Source organism: Camelina sativa, chromosome 11, assembly GCF_000633955.1.
Source record: "Camelina sativa cultivar DH55 chromosome 11, Cs, whole genome shotgun sequence".
Lineage (NCBI taxonomy): Eukaryota > Viridiplantae > Streptophyta > Magnoliopsida > Brassicales > Brassicaceae > Camelina > Camelina sativa.
Window position 1 is genome coordinate 35,240,926 of NC_025695.1, and position 11,491 is coordinate 35,252,416.

Below are 11,491 nucleotides of genomic sequence, written 5' to 3' on the forward strand. Positions count from 1 at the left end.
CGGTTATAGTCATGACCAATTTGAAGCGTTTAAATGGACACAAAACAAATTTAGTCCGCTAATAAATGGTCTGAACTCATCTGGACATAGGCTGTCCAATAATCCGTCAAAATTAGAGATTGTAAAATTTGGGAGAATTTTTTTCTTTCTCATTTCGTCGAAATTAGGGATTCTATCTCTCCCATCTTTCTCTCTCTGGCGATTTCGTCGATTTCCTCTGCTTCTCTTCATCTTCTTCTTCTTCCTCTTCTGATTTGTGTTTTCTTCTTAATGTGACTTGGGTTCAATTAGATCTTGGTCATCTCCCCAAATCAGATCTTGTCCTTGGTTACTTCTGATCAGCTTGGATGTAAATTTCATTTCTGGGTTTACTCTAATTATTGGGTTTGTGGGTTTTTGTATAAGCATTGTTTGTGGGTTTGTTGTTCTCATCAAAAGATAAAGATGATATTTGATAAATATGATATTACTCTCCCTTAGTTTGAGCATTTGAAAGTTCATTTGAGTTCATTGTATCTCTCTCCCTGAGTTCATTGTTTCTGTGAAAACGCTTCACTTATGATTGCTCTTGTTTGATTAGCCGTCGATTTAGGTGAAGAGTCTCGATGAGTTTTCAGTTTGTGACCAAGTGTCCGTATATAATAAGTGAAATGTGTAATATAATGTGTATGTCGTATATGATGGTCGAATTAGAGCTTTTCTGTTGGTTTCTAATCTTATTGGTTTTAATTCTCTGTATGTTTTTGAACAGATGGACAAGACAATGAGCTTGTGTGATGATGACTACATGAGTGATAATGAATGGGATCGACATATGCTTGAAGAAGAAACCAATCAGGTGGAAGAAGAAAACAATCTGGTGGTGGAAGAAGAAAACAATCTGGTGGAAGAAGATGAATCTCTCATGGATGAATCATCTCATGCTCAGGTGAAAAGAGGTAAACATAAGCATAGACATTCCAAGTGTTGGAAAAATTTCACAATAATTGGAGAGAAAGATAAAGAAGATAAATATGATATTAGATGCAACTACTGCAAATATCATTATCACTTGAATCTGAATAGGAATGGAACAACTACTTTGCTTAGGCATATGAGAACTTGTTCCAAAACTCCGGGTAGTACTCCTATTACTCATAGTAGAGAGATTGATATGATGGTTTTCTGTGAGTTGATTGTTGTTGCTATTGTAAAGCATGATCTCCCTTACTCCTTTGTTGAATATAAAAGGATCAGGGAAGGGAAGCTTTTTCATATGTCAATCCGAGTACCGAGTTTTGGAGTAGGAATACTGCAGTTTCTGATGTTCTAAAAATTTTTGAGAAGGAGAAAAGCAAACTTAAGCAGATTTTGAGTGAAATTTCGGGTAGAGTTTGTTTTACAACTGATTTGTGGAGAGCAATAACTGTGGAAGGTTATATGTGTTTAACTGCCCATTATATTGATGCAAATTGGAACTCGCAAGCTAAAATATTATCTTTTTGTGCTTTTTCTCCACCACATTTTGGTGTTGCATTGGGTATGAAGTTGATTGAGTTATTGAAAGCATGGGGGTTAGATAAGAAAGTATTTACTATTACTGTAGACAATGCATCATCAAATGATAATATGCATGGAGTTCTAAAAAGGCAATTTAGAAAGGAATTGATCTGTGGTGGAGAGCTTTTTCATGTAAGGTGTGCAACCCATATTATGAATCTGATAGGTCAAGATGGATTAGATGTCATAGAGGAAGCTTTAGAGAAAAATAGGGAAAGTGTAAAGTTTGTGAAGATTTCAGAGTCTAGAGAACAAATCTTCCAAGACTATGCTGAAACTGTTGGGATTAATACTAGAGCTGATCTTGTTTTGGACGTGAAAACACGTTGGAACTCAACCCATCTAATGTTGTCTAGAGCGATCCAATTTAAAGATGTGTTGCGTAATCTTGCTGAAGTGGAGCCGAGTTATAAGTGTTTTCCTTTCTATATTGGAGTGGTCAAGAGCATAGCTTATATGCGAGTTATTGAGACCATTTGATGAAATAACTAAAACTTTTTCAGGCTCTAAATATCCTACTGCGAATCTGTACTTTATGCATGTTTGGAAAATTGAAAGTTGGCTTAGAGTTCATGCAACATTTGAGGATGAGACCATTTGTGAAATGGTGGACAACATGAAGCTGAAGTTTGATAAATACTGGAAAGACTACAGTGATATACTTGCGATTGCTGCTGTTTTGGATCCAAGGTTGAAGTTCACCTGTTTAGAATACTACTTTAGCACTTTAGATCCATCAACTAGCAAGTCTATGTTGGATCACATCCGCAAGAAGATAGAAAATCTATATGGAGTTTATAAGAAGAATCCTGAGAACACCACTCCAACTTCACAAGTTATGGAGGATAACTTAATCTGGATAAAGAAGAAACAAGGAATAAATCAAGAAGAGGGATCTTGACATAGAGAAAGAGGTGATTAAGCTGGAGATGAGAACTGAAGAATCGTTTTAAAGAAATAAAGAGAAGACAACAAATGAATCTTTAATTTAGCAACAAACAATGTATCACTCTAGATTGGTTGACATCCCATTACTTTTGAATTGAACATGAGTTGCACCAGAAGTATTGTACCAAGTGTTATAATTCTTTGATGTTCGTTCTTTTTCATTTCTATTAATTCTCCAAATAGTTTTTTGAACTAGGTACATTTTCTTCTATTCATTTTTGTTTGGTAAGCCTTTTCTTTAATATAGTAAAACCTGTATAAATTAATATTTATTATTTATAGTGTAAATCAATAATTAATAATTATTAATTTACATATATATATATATATATATATTTTTTAATTGTTTAAATTTTTGAAAATTATGAATTGTGAAAATTTTAGAAAATAAGACTAGATTTCTGGATGTTATAAATTTTATATTTTTAGAATTGAATTGGTAATATTTAAAAATTATTGATAATAAATTGTAAATCCCATAAACAAATTCACTTATACTCATGACATACATAAATTCAAATTTATGAATAATAATACCAATTGTCATAATAGCCTATAAAACTATCAAAATAAAATGATGAATATCTAGAAATTGAAAACTTAAAAAAGAAACCTATTTTTATGACATGTTATAGAGTATTTTATATCATTGTAGTTTGAAAATAGGGGGATTTTCAAAAATACCCTTTTCCTATGTCACTTTTTTAAAATACTCTTTCTTGTTGTCCATTTTCAAAAATACCACTTTTCTATGTATAAAACAACTAAATTCTAAGCCCTAAACTCCAAATACTAAACCCTAACCCCTCAAAACTATATCTTAAAATGTAAAATAGAGAACCCAAACCTAAAAAAAAATTCTAAAAATTAAATTAACATATTGTAATTATGTAAAAGAGGGTAAAAATGAAAATGTTCAAAAAATGGGGTATCCCACAAAGGGTATTTCTAACAAATTCTCTTAAAGGGGAAAATTACAACATAATATTTTATTCACCCCCTTCCCTCTCAACTAATCAGAATGTTATATCTAATATTTTATTTAAAAAATAAATCAAATTAAATTAAAAAGCATAACTAATTAAGGAAACAAATTTTGTATACTTTTATTTAAAGAAAGTTAAATATTGGTTTGGTTTAGATTTTACAATTAAACGAGGTTATATATCGGTTTGGGTTTATAAATGAGAATTAGGGTTTAGATATTATAATTAAAACGAAATTATATGTCGGTTTGGGTTTACAAATGAGATGGTTAGGGTTTAGATTTTACAATTAGAACGAAATTATATGTCGATTTGAGTTTACAAATGAGATGGTTAGGGTTTAGATTTCACAATTAGAACGAAATTATATGTCGGTTTGGGCTTACAAATGAGATGGTTAGGGTTTAGATTTTACAATTAGAACAAAATTATATGTCGGTTTGGGTTTTGATGTAATCATGGATGGAGCTAATGAGGAGCAGCTTGTAGCTGAGCTTGAACCCGAGGAACTTATAGTTGAGCTTGAACCCGAGGAGCTTGTAGCGGAGGAACCATTGCTTGTACCTGAAGGACCAATGACTAGAGCAAAAGCTAAGCAGCTAAAGAATGCACTTAATGGGCTAATTCAAGAGCTTATGGCCAAAGAGAGCATGGGAAAATCTATTGGGGTTGATATCTATCAAGTCCAGCCCATTTTGAGCCTAATTCAAATCCAAGAAAGCCTAAAATAATCACTTTCTTTTGTGGTCAAAGAGGGGTGACGAAAATGGAGTTCAACTCACCTTGGGAAGGACACCTTGGAAAGGAAAACTTCAAGAATTGAGTCTCCATTCAACTATATATATTTATTGTCTTTTAGTTTCAAGAACAATTAATATTTGACCTTGTTACCAAGTTTTTTATCCCTATATAAACACATGTAATCTCATTTGAGAATCATCTATCAATTTCCTTTTCATTTTAAGAGCCTATCTCTTTGTTCTTTGTCTAGAACACTTTCTTGTTTCTTGGTGTGTAATATCCAAGCAACGACCTCCTCTTGCTGGACTAGTGTGTCATATCTAGCAGCGATTGGAGTTGGGAATATCAACAGCCTTCCGCAACTGCTGTGTGATCCTCAATCCATGAAATCTCCCTTGTTGCACCTTGCACCTTGGCGAGTTTCTATCCTTTCTAATCTAGCTGAGTGATCCTCGAATTTGGGCGTATCAGGTTTACAAATGAGATGGTTAGATTTAGATTTTACAATTAGAACGAAATTATGTCGGTTTGGGTTTACAAATGAGATGGTTAGGGTTTAGATTTTACAATTAGAACAAAACTATATATCAGTTTGGATTTATAAAAGAACGGTTTAAGTTTCTAATTTTATAATAATGTATACATATTTTATTGTAATGAAAAATTCTTGGGTTCACCCCTTCTTAATTAACCAATCAGAATACAACAATATGCATGTCATATCATATTTTTTTAAAAATCAGAATTAAAATGAAAGGACAAAATAAATAAAGGAAACAAATTATGTAGATCTTTTATTAAGAATTAGGTCGGTTTGAGTTTATAATTGAGGATTAGGGTTTAAATTTATAATTTTAAAAGTTATATTTTGGTTTGGGTTTATAAAAGAATGGTTAGGATTTAGATTTTATAATTAAACAAAATTATATGTCAGTTTGGGTTTATAAAAGAGTGGTTAGGGTTTAGATGTTACAATTCAACGAAATGATATGTCGGTTTGGGTTTACAAAAGAGTGGTTAGGATTTAGATTTTACAATTAAACAAAATTATATGTCGGTTTGGGTTTATAAAAGAGTGTTTAGGGATTTAGATTTTACAATTAAACAAAATTATATGTCGGTTTGGGTTTATAAAAAATGGTTAGGGTTTAGATGTGATAATTAAAAACTATAATATAATATTAGAATTAACAATTTCAAAAATTGATTGATCTACAGAATTTGTTTCTTTAATTTAAAGGGGGTGAATAAGAGAGTAGATACAAAAAGGTGTAACTGACCCATCATTTTAAAGTGTTTGTGATTGTTTATTTTAGTCTTAGAAGATTAGGGTATTTTAATTAATTTGATGTCATATTAGATACAAAAAGGTGTAATTTCTTTAAAATAAGTATGTTTCAAACTAAGTCATAAACATGATAATTTTTTTAAAAAGATCCTTTTAAAATAAAATAACTATAATATAGAAAAAAGAAATATTGCCACATCTTTTAAACTTTACTAATTAATTGAAATGATAAGAATAAAATTGGAATTATGTTATGAATAAAAATTTACCATGCACAAAACCCTTTTTCAACATTTATAAAATACTAGATTAGGACTCGCACGATGTGCAGGTTTTAGAACAATTTAATAAATTAATTTTTATAAGTGAAATATATTTTCTGGAAATAAATAGATAAATATTTATATTTAGAGAGAAGTTCTTAATTTAATACACTAATTTATAATTTTATATTTTAAGATTATTATTACATTTCTTACAATAATCTAAAGTTAAATTATCGACCACCAAAATATTTTTCAAACATTAACTATTACGAATATAATTATTGTCAAATTTCAAAAACGTTCAACGACTTATTCACTAAATGTTTTACATGCAATCAACTCTTCAAAGCGTCATCTTAGTAGCATTCACGTACAATTTTACTATATGGCTCCGATTGGTAACCACGTTTAAAAGAGGCGGTTGAAATTTTTATAGCGGTTGTAAAGAAGATGGTTAAAAAGAAAGCAGTTAAAGTTAGCGGATGGAAAAGACGGCACAGTAAAAGAAAGCGGTTGAGTATTTAGCTTGATTGGTAACATTTCAGCGGTTGAATAGTATAAGTTATAAAAAATTGAAATTAATTTAGGTAAAAAATGAAATAATAAATCATTATCTAATTCATAATATAAAATACTAATATATTTAAATGATATTAACGAAATGATCAAATGTGATATTAACAAAATTAGCAAATGTTTATTTTTGAAATATTCATTATATGATATCTATCTTAACATTTTTGGAGTACATTTTTGTGTCATCCTCTCTTATTTTTGTATCCAAAGAAGTTCCAACTAAATTCTCTACAATCCTTACAACCAAACACAATCATTTCCTTATATGCTAATATTAATTTCCTAAAATCTATCCACCTAATTTAAAGCAATATGTTAGATTAAAATATAATTCTCCTTTTACTTTTATTTAATCTTATATTTAATTATTTGAATTTCTATTCAATACATAAAGTTAATAAAATTTTAGATTTTTTTCAGCATATGATATGATTTGAATTTTAATAAACCGATATATATTTTAAAAATCTATGTTAACATTTTTGAAATACATTTTTGTGCAATAATCATTTTTAAAAATATTTTCCAAAAAACCATGGTATTAAACACTATTAATCTAAAATCATTAAGAATATTATCAAAAATGAATCGGATCCTATTAATCGAAAACATAAATGATTAAAACTCGGATTATATTTACATTCCAAAAGTATATTATTGACAAAAGTGTCGCAGTCGTTTTTATTAATTATGTTAGTCAAAATAAAATAAAAAACAATATTGAAGATATACCGAAGATATGGTAATATTCTGATTCTAATAAATCTATTTATAAGCCAAAAAAATCGGTATTAATTATCAAGTATATGAGCATATTTGTTAAGATTTCACCGTAGGCTAATGACTCTCCAGATTATTTATCCAATATACAAGTTCTTTAAAAGTAGCAACACAATCAACTAAATCAAAAATGTTAAAGATCTTTTGACATCATATAGTAACAAAATTAATTACATATGAGCATAATAATAGCATATACCTAATCAACTATTCTGAAAGATCTTTCAATATTTTTCTACTAACTCAGACAAAACCCTCAAAAATTTCTTAAACATTATAAACACTTTGTTATCCCTCCAACTAGCCATTACGGTAAACAAACACAAAAAGAAAAAGAAAAAAACACATTTTGTCATTGATTTCATTTCTTAAGTTTTGCGTATGAGGTGAAACCGTGATATATATGTCATTCTTCGTTTAATAAATCATGTGGCAGTTTTTTTTCTTTTAATTTCAATCTTGACTCTAGAGCATTAACTATAATTGGTTTTGTGCGTTTTAAGGTATTTGCATTTGTCCTCTGAACTTTTGTATCTCTATATACTCAATTATATAATCAAGTATTGGGAACTTTTGTAATCTTTGGTGTGAGTCCAAACCGATCCATCAACTGATTTGTGTATGGCAGGTGGATTATTTACTTGGAGACGAGACAACCCGTTGAAGTTGGCATACATGGTTGGTTACTATTTAGGATCTACTAACATGGAGAACCGACAAATATTTTTTATATTTTGTGTTTGTGAAAATTGTATAAAGGTTTTTGTTCCTAATAAATTAAATATAATCTATTATGGTTTAATAATGTTACGAACATATAGATATATTAACAATACAAAAACTTATATTTATTTAAACTATAAATATATTTACAAATACTGATGTAATTTATTTATATAGTTATTTTAGCAAATTTGATTTTAATCATAGTTCATTGTATTTTTGAAAGTACACATATTTATAGTTCTTTCAAGGTCAACATATATAATTTTATTAACAAGTACTGTTAATTATTGTAAAAACACCAAAATATATATAACAGTGTAACATTGATATTACAAAACAAAGAAATTTACTATGGGATAAATTTTGCAAATACAACAACATATATATAATATTATAATATTTATATTAACTAACTAAAAAACCTGATTATGTTAGTATACTAACCTATTTAAATGATTTATGAAAACCAATAGACCCGTGGTGTACCACGGGGTAAATCCTAGTTAGCAAAATCATAATCTCCATGTAAATTTTTATTTATTTTTGGCTTACTAACCTTTTCATAAGAAAAAAAAACATTAAGAAGAATAGTAACATATATTAAATCAAGATTAGGGTTTGAACAGTAAATAAATAAATAAATCTGTGCTGCTTTTTGTGTAAAGAAAAAAAAATGTGCAACATCTTTATAAAGCCAAACGTTGGTTTTTTATAGTGGCTACGATGAGTGGTTGTAACCACCAAAAACAGGTTCTAACCACCATGTTCAAACGCTTTCCCCATAATATCCAACCGCCTTCTCCAAACGACTTGTTGATTGGTGATCATTGGAGCGGCTCGTTTGCAAACGAGGCATTTGGATGCTTCCAATCAGACCCTATGTTTTACCACTAATAACGTGTTCTTACACCCTAAAATATTTTATGATTAAAATATGCTCTTTATCACCACCTATAAAATGTATCTGTGAACAAATTAAACCAATTTTTGTCTATTTACTTCCACTTTGACGTAGTTTCTTTTCACCACTAAAATTTATAGTGACAATTTGTTTAACCACTAAAATTGTTTGCTCAAAAAATATTTTGGATGAAAAACTGAGGAGAAAATGTCTACACGATTGCAATGAGTTTATGACCAACCCAATAAAATTTGAGAAATTAAAAGACAATTAAAAAAAATAAAAATCTATAACCAAGATGATATAAGAGTCTTGGGTAATCTATAGATATAAAATATAAACTATAATAAAAAAATCTAAAAATACTACAACATAAGGAATTCAAAATATTTATTTTAAAAGGAATAAATAAATATTGATCTTACATATATTTAACTGAAAAATAAAAAATAAAGTCAAAATAATATAGAAAAAATAATTTAAAATATATATCACAAATTTCTAATAAGAAAATCAAACTTAACTAAATAATATAACTAAAATCTAGAAATACTACAGCATAATTAAATTAAAATATTAAAAGAAGGAATAAACAAATATTAATAGTACGTAGATTCGTCATCCAAAAATTGTATAAGACAAATAAAATAAAAGTTCTTACCATCGTCTAAGATGTGAAGTTGTAATTTAGGAACCATGTATTTTGATAAACTATGTTAGAGAGTGAAATCAATGAAAATTTTAAACAATATGATGTCTATTATTCATAGATGTGAAAATAGTCAGATAGGTGGAAATAGTCAACGATATATGTGTAGCATTGTATAAATATTGTACTTACACATTGATTTAGTTTGGCTACCCATATACAAAGTGTAGTTAAATTCAGTCTTATATGAGTTTCATAGGCAAGTGTCTTTTCGATCATAACAGTGTGAACATCACTCATGATACCCCGTTTTCTTTTGCTAGCAAGATTTTCTTATCTCTCATGGTAATTTATTTGTATCTTTGGTGTTCATGATTTTCTAGCATACTTATACTTAAGGTTTTGATTTGATATGGGATACCGCTTGATATGCATCTTTAATAAGACATATGCTCTATTTCCTTACGGTGATAGGTAAATATTTCTTTTTTGCCTTAGGATTATTATTTTTTTTGTTTTGTAAATATTTTTTTAACTTTTTTTCTAGCGATTAACTTAGACATGTGTCAAAATCTAAGATCGTTAATTTCGATCATGTTAAACAATAATTTGGACACATGTGGACATATTATCGACATAATTGACACATGTCATGATCTCGTTAATGAGTAATTTTGATATCAAACTTTATATAATAAGACAAATAGAATAAAAGCTCTTAGACGGAGGTGTTTAAAAATTGTATTAGACAAATTGAATAAAAGTCCTTACCATCGTTTAAGTTGCGAAATTGTAATTTGTGAACCCTATATTTTAGTAAACAATGTTAGACAATGAAAATCAGAAAAAAAAATAAATAATAATACAATGTGTATTATTAATAGATGTAAAAATAGTTAGAGAGGTAGAAGTAGTGGAAGATATATGTGTAGACATATATGAAGCGTAGTTAAATCCATATATATGTGTAGACATATAAATATTGTACTTACACATTGATTTAGTTTGGCTATCTATATATGAAGCGTAGTTAAATCCAATCTTATTTGAGGTTCATCTGCAAGTGTTTTTTCGATTATAGCAATATGATCATCACTCATGATATCCCGTTTTCTTTTGCTAGCAAAATTTTCTTATTTCTCAAAGTTTGCAATTGTCACTTTGGTGTTCATGATTTTCTATCATATTTAAAGTTTTGATTTGATATGGGATACCACTTAATATATATTTTTATATAATAATGTATATGTTCAATTGCAAACTTTGATGATAGGTAAATTTTTTCTTTTTAGTTTTGGATTAGTTTTTTATGTTTGTTAAATATTTTTTTTACAAAAATTCTAGTGATTAACTTAGATATGTATCAAAATTTAAAATAGTTAATTTGACACATATCACAATCATGTTAAGTAGTAATCTGGACACATGTAAAAATCTTAGATGCAATTGACATTTGTCAATATCTTGTTAATGAGTAATTTTAATATCAAACGATAATGAACGAAGATTTGGTTAAACTGTTTAAACCTGTATTTTTTTTTTTTTTTTGGGCAAAAAACCTGTATTTATCTTGTTAAACCGAAATTGAAATTCTAATATTCTAATTTCTAAACCGAACATGTTTATAAACCAGGATCTACTGCGACAAGCTCAAACAAAACCTTAAGAGCTTTTTCTCTATCGATCGTTTCATTTCACAAACCAAATTCGAGAGAGAGAGAGAGAGATCGATCCTAAACAATTCAAAAGCACAATGTTCAACAACAGCGTCTCGATCTCAGTATCAGACGAAGAGTCTTTGAATCGGATCCGAGCTCGAACCCGACGAAAGCGGAAGAAACTGAGCCACAGAACCAGCTACGAGCTACCTCGTTACGTTCTAAGGCTTTTCGTGAGATACTGGGTGGTTTTGGTGTTTCTTCTCGCAGTTGGATTGCTTGGATTTGAATCCACGAGGATTGGTGTCAAATCTAGTGAGCTGAAGCATCCACCAGATTCGAGTGGTAAAGAGAGTCCAAGCAAGAAAAATGAAGGAAACTTGAATCGATTGGATCCGACTACCAAGGTTATAGGTGGTGTTAGACAACGTAA

At 29.0% G+C, this 11,491-nt stretch overlaps 1 protein-coding gene across 1 annotated transcript in view; it reads left to right on the forward strand.

Annotated features, from left to right (window-relative positions):
* The window catches only part of LOC104725215, a gene marked incomplete in the record, with an annotated part of 2,860 nt that continues 2,416 nt past the window's right edge, over positions 11,048 to 11,491 (forward strand). The window contains 1 exon segment of the mRNA XM_019231624.1: positions 11,048 to 11,487. Coding sequence (XP_019087169.1) covers positions 11,154 to 11,487 — 334 coding nt within the window.